The sequence below is a fragment of the Podarcis raffonei genome, chromosome 3 (assembly GCF_027172205.1).
Source record: "Podarcis raffonei isolate rPodRaf1 chromosome 3, rPodRaf1.pri, whole genome shotgun sequence".
Classification (NCBI taxonomy): domain Eukaryota; kingdom Metazoa; phylum Chordata; class Lepidosauria; order Squamata; family Lacertidae; genus Podarcis; species Podarcis raffonei.
This window is the reverse complement of record NC_070604.1, coordinates 124,039,285-124,064,916: the sequence shown is the minus strand read 5'-3', so window position 1 is coordinate 124,064,916 and position 25,632 is coordinate 124,039,285. Positions and strand designations below refer to the sequence as shown.

Here is a 25,632-nt window from a genome sequence, read left to right as displayed (position 1 = left end):
AATTGAACTTACACAACAACTTCACACGCTCATCAAAAAAATGTGGGCGAGAGAGGAGATCCCAGCAGACGTTAGGGATGCCAAAATTATCAATCTCTTTGAGAAAGGTGTTGCAGGAATTTATGTATAGGTTGGGGGGGGTTGCCCCTCCAGCAGATATCCTGCACATGCAGTCCACTACCAAAATCAGCACAATCACTTTTGTGATTTGTCCCCCCAAACCCTTCATTGCAGTTTCTTCCTCTCTATTCAAAGGGCCTTTGTACCAAATGTAACAATTCACTGATCAATGTATCTCTGTACTGGCTCACTGGGCAAACTTCAGAAATTCTTTTTTTTAAAAAAAATAATATTTATTGCTTTTACAACAATTTAAACACTTACAGAAGAAAAAACAAAGAAAAAACAATACACAATACATTATAATTGTTGGGATACTGCCAGGGAGACAAAGTCCATCATGGCCCCATGTCGCCTCCGGAGCGTCCATCAATTCCTCCCGTAGACACGCAGTATCAGCAATTAGCGACACGAGCTCCAGGAAATAGCTTGCCACATTCCAGGGCTGGTGCACACTCTTATCAGCAGATAATGCACAGCAAAAGATGCACGCAGGAGAGCATTACTTATAAGTTTATTCTGCGTTAGTCAGAACAGAGAAAAACATGACTGCCTGCTTCAGCATTCAGGCACGAAGAAGAGAACGAAAGCAAAGACACAACAGAAACATCCTGTGAAACAGGAAATACGCAGGCTGTGACACAAACATCCTGCTCCCTTTTAAGGTGGAACGGAAATATCCTAACAATAATACACAAACACTACATAAAAATTAACAAAACAAAACAGAAACAATTTAAAAACACATCAAAAGATAGAAGAAAAAAAAGAAGAAAAAGGACAAACTTCCAATATCTTATCTTTCTTTCCCATATTTCCACGGCCTCCTCACACCTCCCTTTTTGTGTTCCACTTCTATTAATTATTTCAGCAATTCCTTACCATCTTCCCCTGTTTTCTATCCTATAATTATCTTAACACATTTTAACCTTATTTTCCTTTAATACTCTATTAATCTATTTATACTTAATTCCTTATAACATTTCAACTGAAGCCATATAACTTCATTCCAACATTCTTCTAACATTCATTGATTTTACAATATTTCTATAAATAGTCTTTAAACTTTTCCCAGTCTTCTTCCACCGACTCTTCTCCCTGGTCTCGGATCTTGCCAGTCTCTTCTGCCAATTCCGTCTAGTCCATCGACTTCATCTGCCATTATCCAACACTTCAGTGCTTTTAAGAGACAGCCATTCTCTCAGCCAGCAAAAAGCAGATGATTCACAACAAAGTTTAGGTGTCTGGCAGGGCAGGTCCACCTCCTTCTTTAACATCTGTCAATATCTTAAGTTTTACTCGAGGCTTCCTGCCCTGCCAAACAAATCCAGGAACATCCCTCTGCCACCTCCTGAAACAATCCCTCCCATCCAAAACCTGCACTTTTTGATACAAAGGCAACATCCCCGGCAACACAGCAACCCTCATCCCCACCACAACAGCTCGGCCCGACCATAACAACTTCAGATTTATCCATATTTCCCAATCCCCCTTCTCTTCAATCCAACGTCCTTCACAGTTACCCTTAAGTAAATTTACATTTTTGGCGGTCCTACTGACCCCCAAAAATCTCTCTTTCTCAGCCGATGTTGATCCTGTCTCCTCCTGAAGCTCTGTCAAACTTTCCTTCCCCAGTTCTGGTGGGGTCAGCTTATATTCGTCAAGTTGCTTTTGAATGTGTGGGGCTCTCTCACACTCCAATTGTGTTGTTTTACATTCAGCAGCAAAGGTTTCCCTGACTTCATCCACAGTTTGCCATGTTAAGGTAGATTCCTGTGTCAATTTCTGGGTGGCTTCTGTGTTGATGTTCACATTTTGTCCCAGATTATTTAAACTTTCTACAATTAAGTCGATTTTAATATTTGCAGCATTTACTTTCACCAGCCTTTCATTCATCAAATCTGTTTTCTTATGAAGCTGTTCCAGCGAATCATTTATTTTCAATAATGCGACCACTAAGGCCTCTTCTGTTGACATTTCATCTGCTCTTTCCTTTCCATTTGCCATATACTTAAAAGATTCAAGGTCAGTCCCTGAGTCACACAGTTCTTATCTTGCAGCTGGAAACTCCCCTAGCCCAGCTCTTAAAAAGTAACCAATTTCAGAAATTTCCACTAGGGGGAAACAGTTTCTATTTATAATAATCAACGATATCACCTTTAAGCGCAATCCAAAGTTAGTTTCAGTTTTCAGTTACTTTATTACTCCTTTTTAGAAGCAGCCGGAGACAGTGGAAACAATATATCTCTCTTATTTTGCTAGCTGTCAAGGGACGTTCTAAGTGCTGTCAATGGACATTCCAAAACGTCAGTCCTACTAGCAGCCCGTTTCCAGGGTCAGAGCGGCAGTCCTTTACCTCTCTTTACTCTCTCCTGCAGGCATACTTAGTCCACAACTTCCCCCCCTCTTCTCCTGCCTCCAAGGGGGGTTTTATACTCTTTGCCGATGGAAATTTAATCTTTTACAAAGGGCTTTCCAAGACTTCAGCTTAGAGACTCCTTGCCTCAGTCTATTTACAAATAGGGAAGGCGGACTTCCTGTTTTGAACCTCCCCGTTCCGATGCCAAATTAAACGTTTAAAATCCAATTCTCCCGTATCAGCTCTACTCACAGGTAATTACTTTAGAGTCCAAATTGTCCACAGGAAAAAGTCAGTGCTCTCCGGCAACAGCTATGCGGCTTCGCTCCGTGGAAGAAGCAGACGATTCGAAGCACCGCGCCGCTCACCCCACGTCACTCCGGATCCCCAAAACCGGGTTTCCCCACGAGTAGGGGAGGCGCAAAAGGTGCCCACTGAATCCCACGCTCACAGGCTTCTCCCGCCTGTGATTTTAACGGGTCTCCGCTTTCGCCGTAGCGGCCAGACCCAAATTTCCACGGAGCAGATTCCTCCCGGTCAGAGGAAATCCGCCATTGCCCAGAGGCACCAACCCGGAAGTCAAACTTCAGAAATTCCTATAGACCTGTGAGCTCAGCTATTCAGCAGCCCCTCTGCCTGAGGGATAATTCCTGGCATCCTGATACCTGATACCAGGTAGCCATTCCAGAAATAACAAACCCAGATGAAGACAAAAGGGTGTGATTCACTTGGCTGGGAAACAGGGAAAGGTAAATTTCTCTTTTGTTCCACTTGATGGGTGTTTGGTGGAGGGAAGGGGAACCATGGGGCAGGGTCCAGGATGCTCAGATTACTGCCAGCAGACCTCCCCTTTCACGATGTAACCGTGATGTAGTTTGCGGGGGTGTAACATGGGGATTAGCAGCTAATAAAGGTTTGGGGGCTCTTTTGTTGGGGGCTTCCATCTTGTTCCACCTGGTGGCAGGTGGGAGTCCTGTCGCCACAGTCTTCAATCAAGACCAAGCCTACTGGCTGCTGTTTTGCTCTGGTCTTCCTGGCTGGTGTCCTTGTTTTTTGTCCGAGGGAGCCCTCAGAGTTCTCCGTTAACGAAGGTGTCAGAATTGATTGCAGAAACTATTGAGGCATCTCTCTATTCTTCTTCTTCTACTTTGACTGAGCCCGGCAAAATACTTGCAAGGATCTTAGCAAACCATCTCTTAACTATATCCGAGGTGCCCCTTCCTGAATCCCAAAATGGTTTTCGGCCTTCTAGGGGGACAGTGGACATGATTTTCACTGCTCGACAGCTTCAATAAAAATGCAGAGAGCAAAACCAACCCCTGTATATGGCGTTTATTGACCTGACTAAGGCCTTCAACACTGTAGATCGTAATGCCCTGTGGACTGTCCTTCTGAAAACTGGCTGCCCAGATAAATTTGTGAACATCATTCGGCTCCTCCATGATAATATGACAGCAACAATCACAGATAACAGTGGCTCACAAAGTGGGAGAGTGGGATCAGGTGTTAAACAGGGTTGTGTTATTGCCCCTACTCTATTCATTATGTTCATTGCCATGATCCTACACTTTGTCGAAGGGAAACCCCCTTCAGGAGTAGAAATCATATATCGAACAGATGGAAAGCTCTTTAATCTGCGCAGGCTGAAAGCAAAGAGTAAGGTTACCGTAACTTCTGTCATAGAGCTTCAGTATGCTGGTGACAACGTAGTGTGCGCACGCTCAGAGGATGACCTCTAAACCATCCTAAATATCTTCACAGAAGCTTACAAAAAGCTTGGCTGATCGCTCAACATCCAAAAAACCAAAGTGCTGCACTAACAAGTACAAAATAACCCCTCTGCAGCGCCACAAATCCAACTCAGTGGTGTAATGCTGGAAAATGTCAATCGCTTCTCCTACCTGGGCAGTTATCTTTCCACAAGGGACAGCATTGATGCCAAAATCCAGCATCTCCTGAGCTCTGTGAGTGTGGCTTTTTCCCGAATGAAGTGCAGAGTGTTTGTGGTCCTGGACATTTGCAGAACCAAAATGCTTGTTTTCAAAGCTATTGTTACAAACACCATCTCCAACTCCTCAAAAGATTCCATCAACAGTGTCTCCAAAAATTTTTACACATCACTTGGGAAGACAGGCGAACTAATACCAGTGTACTGGAAGAAGCAACGATTCTTCAACATCAACTTTGTTGAACTGGTCATGTTGTGTGGATGCATGATTATTGTCTTCCAAAGCAAGTGTCGTTGTTTAGTCGTTTAGTCGTGTCTGACTCTTTGTGACCCCGTGGACCAGAGCACGCCAGGCACTCCTGTCTCCCACTGCCTCCCGCAGTTTGGTCAACCTCATGCCGCTACTCTACTCTACTCCAAACTTAAAAATGGAAAGCATAAATGCTGGTGGTCAGCAAAAGAGGTTTAAAGACTGTCTCAAGGCAAATTTTTAAAAAATGTAGTATAAACACCGACAATGGGGAAACACTGGCCTGCGAGTGCTCCAATTGGAGAACAGCCTTTACCAAAGGTGTCGTGGGCTTAGAAGACACTCGAACGCAGGACGGAAGGGAGAAACATGCTAAGAGGAAGGCAGGCTTGGCAAACCCTCACCGTGATCAACTCCTGCCCGGGAACCAATGTCCCCACTGTGGAAGGACGTGTGGATCCAGAATTGGCCTCCACAGTCACTTACAGATTCACTGTTAAGACCATCTTACTTGGCTACGAGGGATCGCCACAGGAAACACAAAACTGGATTTCCTGCTGCAGCGGGTCTTCTGCAAATGCGATGGCCAGAAGCTGATCTCTCTGCTGCTTCTCTTTCCTCCCTAGGGGGAGCTCTCGACTTTCCAGCATCTCGGCACAGAGGCTTTTGCATGACCCGAGGGGACCTTGTTCCTATCCAAAGGGCGCAGGGAAGGCTCTCTCTCTCCCTTGCCAGCCTGTCGCAGGGCCAGCAGCTCAGGCCAGTCATGCGCCAACTGCCCGCCTCTGCTGTCTCTCTCTAGAGCAGGCGGAGAAAAAATGAGAGAAGGGGTTCCAAGGGTCATCTAGCCCAACCCGCTGCAGTGCAGGAATAATGATGCAAAATATTTATTTATACTAAACAGTATAAATCTGCAGTGCACCCTATGGGAGGCCTCCCTTGCACTGGGTAAAAGAGCTGCGGTCAGTGCAGAAACCTGCAGCAGGATCGCTGATGGGAGAGAGAGCCAATCAGCACGCAGCTCAGCGCTCAGAGATCTGCACCGGCTTCCCATTTGCAGCTGAGTCAAGTTCAAGGTCGGTTTATATAGCCTTTGGGAGGTCGCCTTACTCCCCACGAGCCCCCTCCAGTGCTTTGAGCTGGCACTGGTAACAGGTACAACATCAGATCCACTTTGCACTTGTAAGAAATGGATCTTCTGATAGCGCAGCAACTGCACTTGGGAACTCCCTGCCTGTTGACCTCAAGCAGGTGCCTTCACTGTTTCCGCACCTGCTAAAAACTTTTCTGTTTAGAAAAGTCTATCCACACATGTAGAAGTTACATGTAGAAGCAGCCCAGAGTGGTTGGGGCAACGCAGTCAGGTGGGCAGGGTACAGATAAAATAATAATAATAATAATAATAATAATAATAATAATAATAATACGCGTGTTTTATCTTCTCGGTAGTGGGCCTTCTCGGTAGTGGCGCCCACCCTGTGGAATGCCCTCCAATCAGATGTTAAGGAGATGAGTAATATAACATTTAGGATTCAGGTAGGTAGCCATGTTAAGAAGAGAAGACTCCCTGGAAAAGACCCTGATGTTGGGAAAGATGGAGGGCACAAGGAGAAGGGGACGACAGAGGACAAGATGGTGGGACAGTGTTCTTGAAGCTACTAACATGAGTCTGACCAAACTGCGGGAGGCAGTGGAAGACAGGAGGGCCTGGCATGCTCTGGTCCAGGGGGTCACGAAGAGGCGGACACCACTAAATGTCTAAATAACAACAACAGGTACCCATGTTGGTCTGACGCAGTCGAAATAAACTAAAAAATTGTCCAATAGCACCTTAGAGATTAACTAAGTTTGTTCTGGGTATAATATTTTTATAACATTTGGGAAACATCTGAAGGCAGCCCTATATAGGGAAGCTTTTTCAGGGTTAATGTTTTACTGTGCTTTTATATATGCTGGAAGTTGCCCAGAGTGGCAACCCAGTCAGATGGGCAGGGAAGAAATAATAAATTATTATTATTATTTGATTTTAATAATATTTTGAATGGTTTTAAACACCTCTTTATGTTAATGCTTTATGCTTTTGTAAACCGCTTAAAGGTTTTAAGTGGTATAGAAATTAAAATAAAATAAAAATAAAGAATAAGTGCAGTTTTTTTGGTCTTCTGGCTCCATCAAATTGTGTTTAAGGGCAAAAAGGAGCTTAGCTCTGCTCCCATAGTTGCATGCAAACAAGCAACTAGCCATTATTATTATTATTATTATTATTATTATTATTATTATTATTAACTTATTCAAACAACTAGCTATGCAGACAGACCCTGGCAATAAAAAGGGGTTGTTAACGTACAGGAATGAGATCCCGTTTCTTGGAATCGGCAACTCAGAAAGGGTCAGGGCTGATGCTAAATCCCAAGACTTTCTGATGCTCAGGAGGTCTCAGTGGAGAATGAGAGGGTGGCTGCCTACTTGACTTTGGCTCCCTGGCACCAGAAATTATGGCAAGGAGCAATTGCTGAAAAATTGACCCGCAAGATCCTCTCCTCCAAGAGAGCGGCGGCTAATTTAGATTTCTGCTCTGTGCGGCACGGCTGCATAACTTGCAGAAATGAAAAGGATGGCAATCAACACCTTTTAAAACTCTCTTCAACCGTGGAAGAAAAGCTCCTGTTCTGCATCTTCTTGTCTGTGGACACAGTGACTGCGCCAGCCTCTAGGCACACACCTGCTCCTCTCTGTTTTGTTTTAATGTTCATTTTTGTATAGGGTTTGTTGTTGTTCAGTCCTTTAGTCGTGTCCGACTCTTCATGACCCCCTGGACCAGAGCACGCCAGGCCCTCCTGTCTTCCACTGCCTCCTTCGAGAACACTGTCCGACCATCTCGTCCTCTGTCGTCCCCTTCTCCTTGTGCCCTCCATCTTTCCCAACATCAGGGTCTTTTCCAGGGAGTCTTCTCTTCTCATGAGGTGGCCAAAGTCTTGGAGCCTCAGCTTCACGATCTGTCCTTCCAGGGAGCACTCAGGGCTGATTTCATTCAGAATGGAGAGGTTGGATCTTCTTGCAGTCCATGGGACTCTCAAGAGTCTCCTCCAGCACCAGAATTCAAAAGCATCCATTCTTCGGCGATCAGCCTTCTTGATGGTCCAGCTCTCACTTCCATACATCACGACTGGGAAAACCATAGCTTTAACTATACAGAGTTTAGTTACTCAACAATAAAAATGTAAGCACACCTCACACCTCCCCGCCCCCCATTCCAGAACTGCCTCCCAAGATGCCCAAAATCTGAGGGGGAAAAGCAAGCCCCATGGAAATGAACTGGATCTGCAGGAGAGCCTGAAGACCAGAGTTTTGTTCAGGTAGGAAAGCTCACCAGACATTGCTTTTTTTTTTCCTTTTACACTTTTATTAGTTTTCACTTGGCTTGAGAGCTTCTCTAAAGATTATATAAAATGAAGTATCCAATACAATTCTCATTTTTAGAAACTATTAGAAATACTAGTTAAATTTCAACTATAAAACTTTATTACATACAAAACGTTCAACCATTATTATATTGGAAGTTTGTTATCACAAAGTCCAGCTCATGTACAAAACCAAAGCAAAAAGGAGCAAAACAGTTTTGCACCATCAAATCAGCCGTGAGCTGTTAATTAAGTCTTCATTCCTTGAGCATCCTTGGTCAAAAGCTCAAGTCCGGTTATCTGAAACTGGAAACTCTTTGCATATTCAAGTAACCCTGAGCATCTAGTGCCATTGCACAAAAGTCATACATAATAGTCCATTGGCTACTTCTTAAAGGGGGGAAATTGGCATTAAACTCACCAGACATTGCTGTGTGCCGTCTCTGCGTGTGCTGAGAGACAGGCCCAGGGGCATCTCGGTCGGCCATAGACATCTCTGTGCCTGATCCAGAAAACTCAGGTGCCTCCCTCCCTTTGAGGAAATGCTATGTACTGAGTTGAATAGGATCCAAACTGCAGCAGTCTGATTGGTCCTAGAACAATAGGATTCAGAATGCAGCAGTCTGATTGGTCCTAGAACAATGCAGCAGTATGATTGGTTGGCAGGAACTACCCAATCATGCTCCAGATAGAAGTGAATCCACAACCTGATTGGCTTACAGTAGAATTCCGGAATTAGCCAATCATGTGCAGCCCATTGTGTAAATAATGTATATAAAGCAGATACTTTGAAGGGACTTTCATTCATTCCTCCTCACCACTATGAGCTGAATAAAGAGCATGAAATCACTTTGCGACTCTGAGTATATTTCAGGAAGGGAGCAGAGAAAAAGAGAATCCTAAATCTGAAGGGTCCTGTAGTCCGACCCACTGATGCTGAGCCCTCTGGGTGTCTTGTGGCAACCCTGGTGAAACTAACAGAGTGATTTCCCCTACAAGAAAGAAGAGGGAGGTTGGAAAAGGAACAGTTGCCTGAGAGATCTGTGCACCGTTTTGGGATTTCTAGAAAGCGGCAGTGGCACCCATCCTTTCCCTGTTCTTTCTCCCCACTGAAATGAGTAACGGAAGCAATTTGGGCTTTTGAATCTCAGAACGTTAGAAAACACACATGGAGACAGATGAACTCGTTTAATAACAGAATGCAGAAGAACGGCATGCATAATATATCATGGTGATGAGAATATGTTTGCTGGCAGCTGTCTGTCCTGAGAGAGAAGGGAGAAATGGCAGCACCCAAGGGACCTGGGCTGTGTGTCGGGAGGTCCTGGGCTGCTCAGGCGACAAGACCCCCCTCTCGGCCTCGCTGATGTGGTCCAAAGGAAAGCAGAGCCAGATATTTGGCACCAGTTTGGCTGCATGAATTGCCGGAAGGAGGTGCACAAGGCGCCACCCAACCGCCTTAGGGCATAGCTGTCAACTTTTCCCTTTTCTTGCGAGGAGTCCCATTCGGAATAAGGGGATTTCCCTTAAAAAAAGGGAAACGTTGACAGCTATGCCTTAGGGACTCCACTCTGGACTTGTTCACTCTAGGGTTCACTCCTGAGCCTTTTCTTCTTCTGGAGACGTCCTGCAAGGCTGTGGGGCAAATGAAAATATATTGTATTACCAAAAATGCTCGTAACTGAAAGAGTAGCCAGCACCTTTTTAGGATGCTATTTGTTTATATTGGACACTTGATTATATTACCTGTGTGTTTTGGGCTGCCTGCCCTTTGTATTTGTTTGTTTAGTTATTTTATATCCCCCGCTGCCCAAGCCTCAGAGTTACAACAGGCAAGCAAATAAAAAATACGTAGAATCCATGAAATCCTTAACAGCCAGGAAGGGCAATTCACTGAAGAGCAATTGCAAACAGCAGCCGTTGCAGCAGCAATCAGGCCTCCCTTCCTGCCGGCACCTGCGGAAAAAGAGGTGACTTAAGTAGCAGAGAGATTTGGGCCAGACACACCTCAGTCAGAAGGGAGTTGCACATTTGAGGAGCCACCACAGAAAAGACCCTTTCACAAGCCGGTAAAGCACATTGGAAGATTCAAGACAGGTAAAGGGAAGGACTTTTTCATGCAGTGTGTAGTAAAGCCCTTTGCGGTCGGAGGCAGCGATGCTTCTGGAATTTCGCTTGCTGGAAATGGCAGGACGGGAGAGTTGGTCTTGTGTTCGAATTTCCTGCAATGGGCGTTTGGTTGTCCACGGTGAGAGGAGACTGTTGGACTGGACACACCAGGTTCTCCTCTGGAGCGCAGGGCAGGCTGGACGATGGCAGTGGAGCTGTGGGGCAGGACCCCCAACTTGCTGCAGTCAGAAGGGAGCTGGGACCCCTTCCCCCCTCCCCAGCCTGAGCCACCCCCTCTGGGCTTGGCCATGGCAGCCCTTCCTGGTTCTGCCATTTGTGGGGGGGGGTCCCGCCATGCTCCTGGCACCTGCCCCCTTTCCTTGCCGCCAGTGGGGAGCAGAGAAGGCAGCTCTTCCTGCAGAGGCATCTCTGAGAGGGAGGAGAGGCCGTCCACCTCCTGAGTTAATGCCTAACTTGCAGGCAGGGTGTGTCTGGCCAGGAGCTCAGGGACACTTGGAAGATTCCAGCGCTGACATGGCACCCCCCCAGGTTTGCTCAGGGCAGGGAATGGGGCTGGGGGGCTGGAGGAAGAGGGAGGGGTGGGCGCAGGGGGGAGAGAGGGCACCCCACTTCCACCCCAGGGCAGACTCTCGCCCTCCAGGGTCCGAGGCAGGAGACTGGGGGTGACTAGGCGGGGAGGGGAGGCCTGTTGCCTTTGCACCCCGCTTCTGGGCTTCCAAAGGGGCACCTGGCGGGCTGGGAGGCTGGACTAGAGGGGCCCCTTTGGGCCTGATCCAGCCCCTGCTGCAGGGCTCCTCAGAGGCGCATGTGGCTCAGGCTTTGGAGCTGAAATTCCCAGAAGTGGCTGGTGGTCTCTTGGGTGGGGGGCAGGTGTCCCCTCCCCAATTGGTCCAGGGGTCCTGGGGTCTCCCCTGTGTGTCTCTGAGACATTCTCCTTAGATGTGCAGGAGAGCCCTTATGTGTATGGGGGGGTGCCCCCACAGCTTGGTTTTCTCAGGGGCTGGGAGTCTCAGCCAAGAGCCTGCCTTTAAAAGGTCTCTGCCCTGGTCCAGGCAACAGAAGGCAAGCAGCTGGGAGCCTGGGGAGGGGACAGAGGGGCATTTCTCTCTAAATAATTTTTATTTATTTTCCATTTAATTATATACATTCACATCATCATTATCCACTTTACCACCCTGGCTCTATCAACTTCCTTCCCTCCCTCCTCGTGGCTTTCAAAATTAAATTTATATCATTGCATTTTGTACGTTTTCCAATTCTAATTGCACTCATTACAGAATGACTCAAAATTTAAACAGATGTAGAAAGGTAGAAAATTTCTCATTACAAGTCTTCAGACAACCCTGCTAGCGATGTTAATTGCTTACAACAATCTTTCAAATATCGTATAAATTTACTCCAGTCCTTTTGGAATACTTGATCCTGCCGGTTTCGGATTTTTCTCGTCAGCTTTGCCAGTTCCGCAAAGTCCATCATCTTCCTCTGCCCCTCTTCTTTCCTTGGTACGTCTTGTTGTTTCAATTTTTGGGCTAAAAGAATTCTTGCTGCGGTTGCTGCATACATAAACTGTCTTTTAGCTTCCCTTGGTATCTCTTCACCCAATAAAAAGGCTTCTGGTTTTTTAACAAAAGTCCTTCTAAACATTTTCTTTAACTCATCATATACCATTTCCTAGAACGCCTATAGGGGCCAGAGGGGCATTTTAGTCCTCCTGACGGAGAACTAGAACTCGGAGCCTGCTTAGCAAGCTCACGCCCAGAGGAGGAGACCCAGCGCTGCTCTCTCAGGGCACAACGCACACTGGGCAGCTTCCAGCCCCCTGCCCAGCTGGGCATCCTCAAAACCAAGCCCCAGCCATCCTGAATTTGGTCAAGCTCTCAGTCAGACATGTTAGAAGTCTTTAAAATTACACAAGGCGTGGACAGAGGAAAGTTGTTCTCCCTCCTCTCGCCTAACGCTGAAACTTACAGACATCCAATGAAGCTGAAGATGGAGGAAAGGTGAAAGAAATTGCTTCTCTATGCAGTACAGTGTTAACCTATGGAACTCGCCGCCTCAGGAGACAGTGATAACCAACAAGCTAGATGGCTTTAAAAGAGACAGCAGTGTTTCTGAATGCCAGTTGCTGGAAACCACAAGGGAGGAGAGGACTCTGGTGCTCATTTCCTTGGCATCTAGTGGGAGGGCGTTCCACAGGGCGGGTGCCACTACCGAGAAAGCCCTCTGCCTGGTTCCCTGTAGCTTTGCTTCTCACAATGAGGGAACTGCAAGAAGGCCCTCGGCGCTGGACCTCAGCGTCCGGGCAGAATGATGGAGGTGGAGACGCTCCTTCAGGGATACTGGACCGAGGCCATTTAAGGCTTTCAAGGTCAGCACCAACACTTTGAATTGTGCTCGGAAACGTACTGGGAGCCTATGCAGGTCTTTCAGGACCGGTGTTATGTGGTCTCGGCGTTCACTCCCAGTCCCCAGTTTAGCTGCCACATTCTGGATTAGTTGTAGTTTCTGGGTCACCTTCAAAGGTAGTCCCACGTAGAACGCATTGCAGTAGTCCAAGAGGGATAACTAGAGCATGCACCACTCTGGCCAGACAGTCTGCAGGCAGATAGGGTCTCATCCTACGTACCAGATGGAGCTGGTAGACATCTGCCCTGGACACAGAATTAACCTGTGCCTCCATGGACAGCTGTAAGTCCAAAATGACTCCCAGGCTGCGCACCTGGTCCTTCAGGGGCACAGTTACCCCATTCAGGACCAGGGAGTCCCCCACACCTGCCCACCCTGTTCCCCAAAAACAGTACTTCTGTCTTGTCAGGATTCAACCTCAATCCATTAGCCGCCATCCATCCTCCAACCGCCTCCAGGCACTCACACAGGACCTTCACCGCCCTCACTGGTTCTGATTTAAAAGAGAGGTAGAGCTGGGTATCATCTGCATACTGATGAACACCCAGCCCAAACCTCCTGATGATCTCTCCCAGCGGCTGCATGTAAATGTTGAAAAGCATGGGGGAGAGGACAGAACCCTGAGGCACCCCACAAGTGAGAGCCCAGGGGTCTGAACACTCAACCCCCACCACCACTTTCTGAACACGGCCCAGGAGGAAGGAGCGAAACCACTGTGTAACAGTTCCCCCAGCTCCCAGCCCCTCTAGACGGCCCAGAAGGATGTTATGGTTGATGGTGTCAAAGGCCGCTGAGAGATCTAGCAGTTTGAAAGCATACCAGTTCAAGTAGATAAATAGGTACCACTGTGGTGGGAAGGTAAATGGCGTTTCTGTATGATCTGGTTTCCGTCACGGTGTCCCGTTGCACCAGAAGTGGTTTAGTCCTGTTGGCCACATGACCCAGAAAGATGTCTGTGGACAAACGCCGGCTCCTTCAGCCTGAAAGCGAAATGAGTGCTGCATCCCATAATCGCCTTTGACTGGACTTCACCGTCCAGGGGTCCTTGACCTTTTTAATAGGCATCCCATCAGCCACTGTGACACCAGGTTGTGGGACTAGATGGGACCCTGGCCTGATCCAGCAGGGTCTCCTCATGTTCTTGTGGGGGGGTGCAGACCCTCCAAATGTCCCAATTTTCCAGGGACAGCCCCGGAATTACAGAAGCTGTCCCAGTTTCTGATTTGATCCCGGAATATCTTGGTTTTCCTTTTTTCCTCCTCCTCCTCCACAGAGAACAATTCAAAGTGGTGGCTGGGTGTGTAGGTGGGAAAGTGGAGTCCTGTTTCTCCTGAAAATAACTTCCGTGCTCCAGATGAAGGAAACGCTCATTCTCACAGTTTCCATTAGTATTAGTATTATTAATATAGTCCACCTTTTCCCCTGGCAGCCTCAAGGCAGCTCACCACTACGTTTTTATTTCATTCCATTTATCTGTGGAAGGTCTTGTACACGTTCCCTTCGCTCGCACATTTTTCCTTTACAACAATCCTGCGAGGAGGCAGAGAGGCGACAGGTGTCTGTGTGTATATGATCAAAGGTAGAAGATGCTTCCTGATGTTGAATATTATGGGATGTCCCTGTTTTCACTGGAGAAAGGTTGGAGGGCATGGAGGTGCCCCCTCACCCCGTGGCTGGTGCCCACTCCTGGCCTGGCCCTCTGGAAGGACCCCTTGCCCAGAGCTGAGCAGAGCTTTGAGGGCTCCTTTGAGGGCATCCAGCTGGCCCCAAGGGGAGTTTCATCTGCCTGCCCAGCCAGGGCCAGATCTGTTTCTGGCAGGAGGTGCTGGGACTTAGCCTCCCCCCCCCCGTAAAGCCCCTTCCAGATCTTTGGAAGCTGCCACCTGGTTGCCCCATGGCTCTCGTGCTTCTGACATGCTCAGAGGCACCCTCTTCTCCTTCGCTACCAGCTGCCTTCAACCAAGTCAAGCCTCTTGGTCCGCGTAGCTCAGTCTTGTCCGCACTGACCGGAGCAGCAACAGCTCTCCCAGGCAGGGTTCCAGGTGGGGGCAGTTCCTGGTCCTGCACACCTGGCAACCTTCTGGATGCCAAGCAGGTGCTCTGCGCCTGAGTGACCGCTGGCCCTTCCTTTGGGCTGACTTGTGGAAGTCTCCTGCACCATTTTCTGTCTCAGAATAAACCCTGGAGGAGCTGGCCAGGCTGAGACCACGAATCGTGGCTGCCTCTGTGGCCCTGGCACGTCAGCCTGGCATCTGCCACTTGCCTCAGGGTTGCCTCACCCCACCTGCTGGGGAGAAGAGAGGATTTGCTGTGTCTCCTGGGTCCCCCCTGCCTTGCCTTTCTCTCTGCGGAGCTGGGTGGTTTAGGATAAGTTAGGGGGTTGGACTAGATGACCCCCTAGGGTCCCTTTCCACTCCACAGTGCTCTGATTCTGCGATATGACTGAATGGGCACAGTGTTTGGCTCTGCTCGACGCTCCCTTCCCTCCCCACTCCTATTCCATCAGCGATGGAGTTTGCCCCCCCTGCCCCAACCCCCGGTCCAGGACAGATGCCCCCCTCGCCCAGCCCCTCCCCCAGCTCCCCCCACTTTGCTTTGCCCTCCCCCTCCCCTCCCCCCCCCCCCGCATTCTCTGGGGAGAATCCTGCGCTTGAGTGAAAGGCGCTGGAATTGGGCTGGTTGCCCTGGCAACAGGTTGGCATCATGTTTGGCGGAGGAGCCAGGGCAGGGACCTAGCGGCGCGGCAGCCATGCCCAAGCGAGGATGTTGGCACGCCCCCCTGCCCCCTCCCCCCTCCCCCAGAAACTGGGGTGACTCATTCGCCCACCAGCCCCTCACTCGGCAGCTGGAGCGGCGGCAGAGCGGAGGCACCCGGGCGCTTGGCAGCGCTTGAGAGCTGGGCTACAGGTGCCGCCTTGGGAAGGGTGGCAAGGAGTGTGGGGCTCAGGACTGTGTGGGGCGCTCTGGATGCTGGCAGGACCGAGAGAGCCTGTGGGGCGCTGCTGCTGGAGACTCCCATACCCCATACCTGGCTGGGTGTCCCAGAGATTCTGGGGGAAATGAGGGTCCCTGGCATAAATGGTGCCACTGGCCCCCCCAGCTGGCATCAATGGCAGTGGGGAACTATGGGGGGCGTCTTTCTTCACCCTCCCCAGCACTCTTCTGTTTCTTGACAGCCTCGAAGAAAACGGAGTTGACGCCTCTTGAAATCTGCCCCCCCCCCTGAAAAAAGGAGATGGATCTCCGCCTGAGGGATCTGCGCTTGCAAGAGGAGAAGGAATTCCTGGAGAGCGTGGCACTGCCCCCGGCTGGTAAGGAGACCCTGGGGCAGAGGGTGGTGGCGGGGTTTGTGTGGGTCAGAGGAGAGGGGGCCCCAGAAAGAGGTGGGGGTGCCCCCTTTCTGCCTCTCTCTCTGGAGTTCCACTGAAAGAGCAACAGGTTGTGGAGGAATCCCGCCCTCTGCACAGAGTCGCGGAAGATCATTCTGGGATTCCGAGACCTCCAGCTCCGCAGGCAAAAACCTCGGGCGGCACCTTTGCGCCTTCCCGTTCATCGCAATGGGACATGATCTGCCGGGAAGTTCTCCTGCACAAGCACGCCGTCATGGGCTCGCGTTCATCTCAATGGGGCTTGTGCAGGAGGGTTCCCTGGGGGGGGGGGGGAGATGGGCATGTCTCAGGCTCTAACGGGACCCTCAAGCGCCATCTCGCCCAACCCCTTGCAATTCAAGAATCGCAGCTCAAGAATCCCTGACTGACAGGTGTCTGTTTAAAGATCTGCAATGGATTGCAGAACCGTGGAACTGATAATTGGAAGGGATCTCCAAAGGTCATCTAGCCCAACCCCCTGCGATGCAGATGGGCTACCGACCAAGGAAGGAGAAGCCACCACCTTCCAAGGGAGCCCCTTCTGCTGCCCAGTGGCTCTTAAAGCTCTTCCTGTGGGTCAGATCTGTCCATCACCCAGCCTGTCGCCTAGGGGGTGCCCCACGTAATCTGCCCACCCCAGACCTTGCCTTGTAGTCAAAGCAGCAACTGTCTTGAATGCCTTTGGCTCCTTTGTCTGGATTTCTAGGCTGCCTCCGCTTTGGGGCAGAGACCTTTTTTTGTCCTCTCTCATAGGGGCTGCCCCCTTTGGACTCTTCTGATGTTCTTTGGAGCAGTAAGTTCAACAGGTGCCTGGCCCCAGCTCTTCCTGTCCCATAGGTCTTTAAGGCATAGGAGCCCCTACTGAGGCTGCCCAAATGCCCCCCCCCCATCTTCAGAAGCAGAACTCCCCTCAATGGCACACCTAGGAGAGGCACAGAATCCAAGCCTGATGAGGAGTGGTTGAAGGAGCTGAGTATGTTAAGCCTGGGAAAGAGGAGGCTGAGAGGAGAGAGGAGAGCCATCTTCAGATATCTCAAGGGCTGTCACAGAGAAAAGGGAACAAGCCTGTTTTCTCCTGCTCTGGAGGGCAGGACTCGAACCCATGGCTTCAGGTTGCAAGAAAGGAGATTCCGACTCAACATCAGGAAGAACTTTCTGACAGTAAGAGCTGTTCAATAGTGGATCAGTCTCCCTCAGGAGGTTGTGGTCTCTCCTTCCTCGGAGGTTTCTAAGCAGAGATTGGATGGCCACCTATCATGGATGCTTTAGCTGAGATTCCTGCATTGCAGGGGGTTGGAATGGATGACCTTTGGGGGTCTCTTCCAGCTCTGCAATTCTATGATTTTAGAAGCACGGGAAGCCACCTTGCACTGAGTCAGATCCTCAGTCTGTTCGGCTCCATGTTGTCCACAGTGATGGGAAGCCTCGGCTGTCCAGGCTTTCGCACTCAGGCCCCTCCCAACCCTGCAGGCGATGTCCTGGGGGTGGGGCTGGACCTGGGGCCTTGCAAGGCAGGTGGTGTGTCCCCCTCAAGCCAGGGTGGCCCTTCCAGCAGCTTCTTTCAAGAAGGATGCAAAGGGTTCCTCTGCTCCCACCCCTGTTTTATCCCTACACAACATCCCTGCGAGGTAGAGGCTTTGGCTGAGAGATTGTTACCGGCCCAAGTGTGGTTTTTGTGGCTGTCCGTTGCTGGCTCTGAAATGGGGCTCTCGGAGCGTGGGGTGGGGATCAGAAGGAGATGGGCTCTCCTCCGCTGGAGGTTTGAAAGCAGAGCTCAGACGGCCAGGGATCCTTTAGCTGCAATTCCTGCACTGTGGGGGGTTCGACTAGAAGACCCCTGGAGGTCCCTTTCCCCTGCTACGGTTCCCAGTGTGCTTTCAGGCAATGCAGTGTGTGTGTGACCATTATGGGAAAGAGCCATATCCAGTTATAAATAAAAGGACCCTGGAGCCCCTCTGGGGGAACAAAGGAGAGATCTGGAATGGGGTGTTTTTCTTGGTGGGGGGAGCACAGTAAGGCTTATTTCTGCTTCCTCCTTCTTTCTTTTGCTTTGCACAGACTTTTATTCTTATTTTTTAATTTATTTATTTGATTTTTCAATGCACAATTTTACATAGATATATCAAACATAAATCATAAAAACAAGATTCCAAGGAATCTCCTGGACTTCCATCCTCCCCTGTGTGGGTCCTAATTATTAATCAGTTCCTGCCACATCTTTTATGATAATCCAAACCCTTTATCTCTTCCATTGTGTCCAGAATCAAACTACAAGTGATATTCCAACCCTACTAACAATTTTCACTTGTTTACAATGGTCTTTAAGATAAGTGGGGACGCGGGTGGCGCTGTGGGTTAAACCACAGAGCCTAGGACTTGCCAATCAGAAGGTCGGCGGTTCGAATCCCCGCAACGGGGTGAGCTCCCGTTGCTCGGTCCCTGCTCCTGCCAACCTAGCAGTTCGAAAGAACCTCAAAGTGCAAGTAGATAAATAGGTACCACTCCGGCGGGAAGGTAAACGGCGTTTCCGTGCGCTGCTCTGGTTCGCCAGAAGCAGCTTAGTCATGCTGGCCACTTGACCCGGAAGCTGTACGCCGGCTCCCTCAGCCAGTAAAGCGAGATGAGCGCCGCAACCCCAGAGTCGGCCATGACTGGACCTAATGACCAGGGGTCCCTTTACCTTTACCTTAAGATAAGTTAAAAATTTTATCATTTCTTGCTTCCTCTTTGGCCGCAGCTGAGGACTTGGAGGAGGCCAGGGACCCCGCGGGCGAGAGCGCTCTGGACCAGTCCCTGGTGGAAGACGCCCGCAGGGGCAGCCGAGGCCATGGCATCGTCCCCGAGCCCCTGGACTCTGATGGCGACTGGCAGCTGCCCTGCATTCCCAAGTCCCCCAGGTAAGGCTTGGGTGGCCTGGCCAGGTGGGGCTGCTCTGCTCAGGCAGGTGGCGGCCGAGCTGGAGATGAGAAGGACATGAGAATTGGTGCATGGATGAGGCCCAAGGAGTCCAGAATCCTGTTTTCACCGTGGGCCAACCTGATGCCCATTGGGGGAAACCCGCAAGCGTGTTTTCCAGAAACTGGGATTCAGAAGCATGGAGGGCAAGAGGCGAGTTTGCGATTATGGGATGGCCACCAACTCCCTCCTCTTCCCTCCCCAGGGACACCGGCCTGATCCTGGACGCGGTCAAGCGCAGCGAATTCCTGCGGTGCCTGGGGGACGGGAAGAGCCAGCCCCTGGTGGAGAGCTTTGTGCCCGAGCAGCACCAGCCTGGGGGCACCGTGGTGGCCGAGGGGGACGACGGGCACACCATGTACATCGTGGCTGGTGAGCAGGCGGCAGAGGGCCCCACTCCGGAGCCCAGCGCCCTCCTTGGCTTGGAAGACCCCAGACCCAAAGGAGGACTGATGATCCGCAGGCAGCGCCACCCCCACCCCCCGGGCACCTGCCTTGGGATGGCCCTTCCACACACTAAATTCTTGGCTGCACCTCCTCGCACCCAGGGCCAAAGAGGTTTTTTCTGCCTGCCTAAAACCAATAAAATCACAGAATTTTAGAGTTCGGAAGCACCCCAAAGGGAGAGGGGCTCCATTTGATTTTCTAAAGGGGAATCGCCTTCATTAGACACCTTTAGGTGAAAAAGTTCCTTTTGCTGATGGAAGTCTTGTTGCCCTTTTAAAATGTATTTGGGGGATTCTTTTGTGTCTGTTTTTGTTCTTATTTTTATTCTGTGTTTTGTGGTTTTTATATTGTGATTTTATGTTGTGAACCGCCCAGAGATCTATGGGAATAGGGCCGTATACGCATTTAATTAACAAGAACAAGAACACCAGCAGCAATTTCCTGGCTCTGCTGGGAAACCAGAGCAGCTACAGTGCTCCTCTTCCGAGGCCCTTCTCCGTGGATGGAAAAGAAGAGGAGAGAGTGCCACTGAGCTGCTGCAGAGTGCTTTCCCTTAAGCACCTGGCTTCCCCCAGAGAATCCTGGGAACTGTACTTTGTTTAGGGTGCTGAGGTTGGATGGCCACCTGTCAGGGGTTCTTCAGCTGGGATTCCTGCATTGCAGTGGGGTAGGTCTGGATGACCCTTGGGGGTCCCTGCAATTCTGTGATTCTGATTGTAGCTCAGCAAAGGGAAACCAAAGTTCCCGGGGTCTTTTCTTGGGAGATATGAGAGTTATCTTCAAATATCTCAAGGGTTGCCACATGGAGCAAACTGGTTTTCTCCCGCTCCAGAGGGGAGGACTTGAACCAATGGATTCAACTTACAAGAAAAATTTGAACTAAACATCAGGAAGAACTTCCTGGCAGTAAAACCCATTTGGCAGTGGAATGGGCTCCTTTGAGAGTTGGTGGCCTCTCCTTCCTTGCAGGGTTTTAAGCAGAGGTTGACTGGCCACCTGTCAGAGATTATTTATTATTATTATTATAATAATAATAATAATAATAATAATAATAATAATAATAATAATAATAATATATTTGTACCCCACCCATCTGGCTGGGTTTCTCCAGCCACCCTGGGTGGCTTCAAACTAAACATTAATGCAATTCTGGGCTGCATCAATAGGAGTATAGCATCTAGATCAAGGGAAGTAATAGTGCCACTGTATTCTGCTCTGGTCAGACCTCACCTGGAGTACTGTGTCCAGTTCTGGGCACCACAGTTCAAGAAGGACACTGACAAACTGGAACGTGTCCAGAGGAGGGCAACCAAAATGGTCAAAGGCCTGGAAACGATGCCTTATGAGGAACGGCTAAGGGAGCTGGGCATGTTTAGCCTGGAGAAGAGGAGGTTAAGGGGTGATATGATAGCCATGTTCAAATATATAAAAGGATGTCACATAGAGGAGGGAGAAAGGTTGTTTTCTGCTGCTCCAGAGAAGCGGACACGGAGCAATGGATCCAAACTACAAGAAAGAAGATTCCGCCTAAACATTAGGAAGAACTTCCTGACAGTAAGAGCTGTTCAACAGTGGAATTTGCTGCCAAGGAGTGTGGTGGAGTCTCCTTCTTTGGAGGTCTTTAAGCAGAGGCTTGACAACCATATGTCAGGAGTGCTCTGATGGTGTTTCCTGCTTGGCAGGGGGTTGGACTCGATGGCCCTTGTGGTCTCTTCCAACTCTTATGATTCTATGATTAAAATACAATAATTTATCAGCTATTAAAAGCTTCCCTAAACAGGGCTGCCTTCAGATGTCTTCTAAAAGTCAGATAGTTGCTTATTTCCTTGACATCTGCTGGGAGGGTTTCCACAGGGCAGTTGCCACCACCGAGAAGGCCCTCTGCCTAGTTCACTGTAACTTGGCGTCTTGCAGCGAGGGAACCGCCAGAAGGCCCTCGGCGCTGGATCTCAGTGTCCGGGCAGAACGATGGGGGTGGAGACGCTCTTTCAGGTATACTGGACCCAGGCCGTGATTCCTGCATTGCAGGGGGTTGGACTAGATGACCTTCAGGGTCCCTTCCAACTCTACCATTCTGTGGTTCTTTCCCACCCTTTGCCCAGCCCCCCCAAGACATTTTCCAACCACCTGGCACCCAGCAGCGGCTTCTACAAGTGCTGAGCTTCCAAAGTGGCAAGAACAGGCGTGTTGTGTGTGCATGTGTGAACCCGCCCTTGTTCTCCCGTTGCAGAAGGGGAGCTGAGCGTGACGCAGAAAGGACGCCAACTCCGCCGCCTGCTCCCGGGGGACGTCTTTGGGGAGCTGGCTGTGCTGTACAACTGCCGGCGCACGGCCACCGTCACAGGTAAGGCGGCTTCCAACACAATATTAAAATACAGTAATGGATCAAACATTAAAAGCTTCCCTAAACAGGGCTGCCTTCAGATGCCGTCTAAAAGTCTGGTAGTTGTTGTTCTCTTTGACATCTGGTGGGAGGGCGTTCCACAGGGCGGGCGCCACCACCGAGAAGGCCCTCTGCCTGGTTCCCTGTAACTTGGCTTCTCGCAGGGAGGGAACTGCCAGAAGGCCCTTGGTGCTGGACCTCAGTGTCCTGGCTGGACGATGGGGGTGGAGATGCTCCTTCAGGTCTACTGGGCCTTTGAGGCCGTTTAGGGCTTTAAAGGTCAGCACCAACACTTTGAATTGTGCTCAGAAACGTCCTGGGAGCCAATCTAGGTCTTTCAAGACCGGTGTTATGTGGTCCCAGTCCCCAGTCTGGCTGCTGCATTCTGGATTAGTTGTAGTTTCCAGGTCAAGTTCAAAGGTAGCCCCACGTAGAGTGCATTGCAGTAGTCCAAGCGGGAGATAACCAGAGCATGCACCACTCTGGCCAGACAGTCTGCAGGCAGGGAGGGTCTCATCCTGCGTACCGGATGTTGTGAAGCGCCCTGAGACCTGCCCGGGTACAGGGCAGAATACAAATTTAATACAGTGGTGCCTCGCAAGACGAAATTAATCCGTTCCGCGAGTCTCTTCGTCTTGCGGTTTTTTCGTCTTGCGAAGCACGGCTATTAGCGGCTTAGCGGCTATTAACGGCTATTAACGGCTTAGCGGCTTTAAGAAAAAGGAAACAAAGTCGCAAGAACTCGCAAGACGTTTCGTCTTGGAAAGCAAGCCCATAGGGAAATTCGTCTTGCGGAACGACTCAAAAAACGGAAAACCCTTTCGTCTAGCGAGTTTTTCGTCTTGTGAGGCATTTGTCTTGCGGGGCACCACTGTAAATAATAGTAGTAATCCTGGCTACTAGCCATGGGCCGCTCTCTCCTCCTCCATGAATTTGCCCGATCCTCTCTTACAGTCGTCCCGGCTGGAGCGCATGGCTGCCCCCATTGGGAGGGAGTTCCGCAGTTTCACTCCGCGCTGCAGGAACAAGTCGTTTCTTTTGTCGGATCCCCCGAGTAGAGCAGGGGATGTGTGGTGCCGAGGGCATCATCCGTGGCCGCAGCTGCTCTTCCCTGAAAAGGTTTAATTAAGAGAATAATAACCAGAATAATAACCCAAACACGGCACGTCATCCCGGCTCCTGCGGCGCCTTAAAAAATGAACAAATATATTGAGGCAGAAGCTTTTGTGCCCCAGATACCACTCAAGTTTTTTAATGCACTACAAAAGGGGGAGTGTGAGCTTTTATGTAATAACTTGACGGTAGCAGCTACTCATAAGACGGAGCAGCTGGGGAAGCGGTTTCCACTTATCTGAAATAATGAGGCTGAGAGCCGGGAGGGAACCAAGTGTTGGGTAAGACTTGACCCACTTAGCAAGCCCCCCGCCCCCCACATTAGCGGTGGGCCTGTCCCAAGTGGGGCTCTGCCCTGGGCAGCCATCCCTGCCCACGAGTGTCGGCTTCCTTGCCTGTTTGGGGCCCAGGAGGCAGCAAATTCCTCCGTGGGTCCTGCCTTTGCCAGCCAAGCCGACTGGGGCATCCTTCTCGTGTTGCCATGGCGATGATACAATGGCATCCTCTACCTATTGAACAGAGGCTGCATCAGTCTCCCCTGTTTCTCCCGTCCCTCGTGTCTCCGGAAGATTGCTGGGGGGGGGCATCAGAAACATTGGGGGGCCCTGCTTTTTAAGTTCCAGCCCTTGGCTTTAGTTCCGGAACGAAGACTTTCCGGTGCCATGTTTATCATCCATCTGAAGCGCGGCAGGCCTCTTGCAATGCCGCGTGCTGCCAGTCGAGATGCAACGGTGGTGGGTTTTTTTTTGAGAAAGTTAATGGCAATAGAGCTGCCCACGCCGCGTCTTGGAAATTGCCGTTCCCTTCCGCAACACCCTCCCGCGCATTTATGACATCGGCATGTGACAGTTGCGCTTTGTGAGGAGTGGGGAGAGGCGCATGGTGAAGCAGGGGGCATTCTTGCGCAGGGGAGGCCCCCATCAAGGGCAGGTATCGGGGCAAGGGATGTGGGCAGCCAGGCCCCTTGGCTCACTGGCGTGTGGGTCATGGAGGCACCTCTGAAAGGCAGCCGTGCTTCCGAATCCCAGTTTCTGGAAACTGCAGGAGAGAAGAGATGATCTTGTGCTCAGATGCTTTTTGCAGGTTTCCCTTTGTGGCATCTGGTCAGCCACAGTGAGAACAGGGCGATGGACTAGATGGGGCCCCCTTTGCCCTGATCCAACAGGGCCCTTCTGAGGGTCTAATGGAACCTCCAGCTCCAGCGGCAGTCTACCAAGATTCCTAGAACCAGCAGGCTCTTCTTAAGCTATTCAGCCAGACATTTTCTTCAGGGGACGGTGTCAGGGAACTGCCATCAACTCAGAGGCAAGAGGTGGAAGGGCAGTTGTGTTATAGGGAGCTTTCGAAAATATCTCTTCCGGCGAGGAGGGAAGCCCCACCTGCAGTGGGGAAGAAGTGCAGGGCCAGAGGAGGCTAGGGAGAGCCTTAACACTGAGCCTGAGCAAGCCGGAGAGGCGGGAAGCGTGCCCTTGCCAGCGCCCACCCTGCGCAGTAGTCTGCGGCGCAGGGAGGGGCGGAAAAGGCTGGGGGTGACGCGACTTTTATGCTGGGGGAGGTACAAAAACCGACCACTCCCGGATACTGCTAGCCATTGAGCCAGACATGAACTTATGGTGCTCTGCACTGTAAATAGTTTGCACCAAGAATAAAGCCTGTAAAAGACAGAGTCTTGCCTGGTTACTCTCGAGCAACCGCCACACTCCTTGACAGCCGGCTTGCCTCTTCTTGCTTTCCGAACGGGGCCAGTGCAGAGTTGCAGGAGAGGAGAGATGCTCTTGTGCTCAGATGCTGCTCGCAGGTTTCCCTTTGTGGCATCTGGTCGGCCACAGTGAGAACAGGGTGATGGACTAGATGGGGGCCTCTTTGCACTGGCTCCTGGTGCAGTACAGGATCAGGTTCAGGGTGCTGGTTTAAACCTTCATAGCCCTATACGGCCTGGGACCCTCGTACCTATGGGACCGCCTCTCCTGGTATGTCCCACGGAGGACCTTACAGTCTTCAAACAAAAACATCTTGGAGGTCCCAGGCCACAGGGAGGTTAGGCTGGCCTCAACCAGAGCCAGGGCCTTTTCAGTACTGGCCCCGACGTGGTGGAACGCTCTGTCACAAGAGACTAGGGCACTGTGGGACTTGACATCTTTCCGCAGGGCCTGCAAGACAGAGCTGTTCCACCAGGCCTTTGGCCAAGGCACAGCCTGACCCCCTCCTTCTGTAATCCTCACAGAACTCCAGCCCAATGGTTGCCATTAATTTGCTTTGAACTGATTTCATAATAAATTGATTTTAGAATGCTGTATTATTTTACTGTTGTTAGGTGCTCTGAGCCTGGCTTTGGCTGGGGAGGGTGGGATATAAATATATTATTATTATTATTATTATTATTATTATTATTATTATTATTATTAACCTCCAGCTCCAGAGGCAGTCTACCAAGATTCCTAGAACCAACAGGCTCTTCTTAAGCTATTCAGCCGCACATTTTCTTCAGGGGGCGGTTTGCCTCTTCTTGTTTTCCAAACGGGGCCAGTGCAGAGTTGCCTGGCAGGGAGGGGCTTAGATGTCCGGGGGGGGGGGTCAGGGTCTCCTGTCTCCTCAGTGCAACCCCAGTCCTGTTTTTCTCCCCCCCAGCGCTCACCCTGGTGGAGTTATGGGCCATCGACCGCCAGACGTACCGCACCATCATCACTGAGAATGCCAAGCGGCAGAGGGCAGAGGTGCTGGCTGGCCTGCGGAGGTGAGGGTGGCCAGGGAC

The 25,632-nt window shown here is 50.4% G+C and overlaps 1 protein-coding gene across 3 annotated transcripts in view; it reads left to right on the top strand.

Annotated features, from left to right (window-relative positions):
* Positions 1-7,917: 7,917 nt before the first annotated feature.
* Positions 7,918-25,632, top strand: part of LOC128411526 (cGMP-dependent protein kinase 1-like) — a 35,668-nt gene continuing 17,953 nt past the window's right edge. The window contains exons 1-6 of one of the 3 annotated variants that reach the window (XM_053383911.1): positions 7,918-8,033; positions 15,791-15,925; positions 18,720-18,879; positions 19,143-19,309; positions 21,615-21,728; positions 25,509-25,614. In XM_053383911.1, coding sequence (XP_053239886.1) covers positions 15,850-15,925; positions 18,720-18,879; positions 19,143-19,309; positions 21,615-21,728; positions 25,509-25,614 — 623 coding nt within the window. In that variant the 5' untranslated portion in view covers positions 7,918-8,033; positions 15,791-15,849. Of the gene's footprint in view, positions 8,034-10,615; positions 10,737-15,352; positions 15,522-15,790; positions 15,926-18,719; positions 18,880-19,142; positions 19,310-21,614; positions 21,729-25,508; positions 25,615-25,632 lie in introns of those variants that run through there. The other 2 variants (XM_053383910.1, XM_053383909.1) reach the window with 2 other exon arrangements.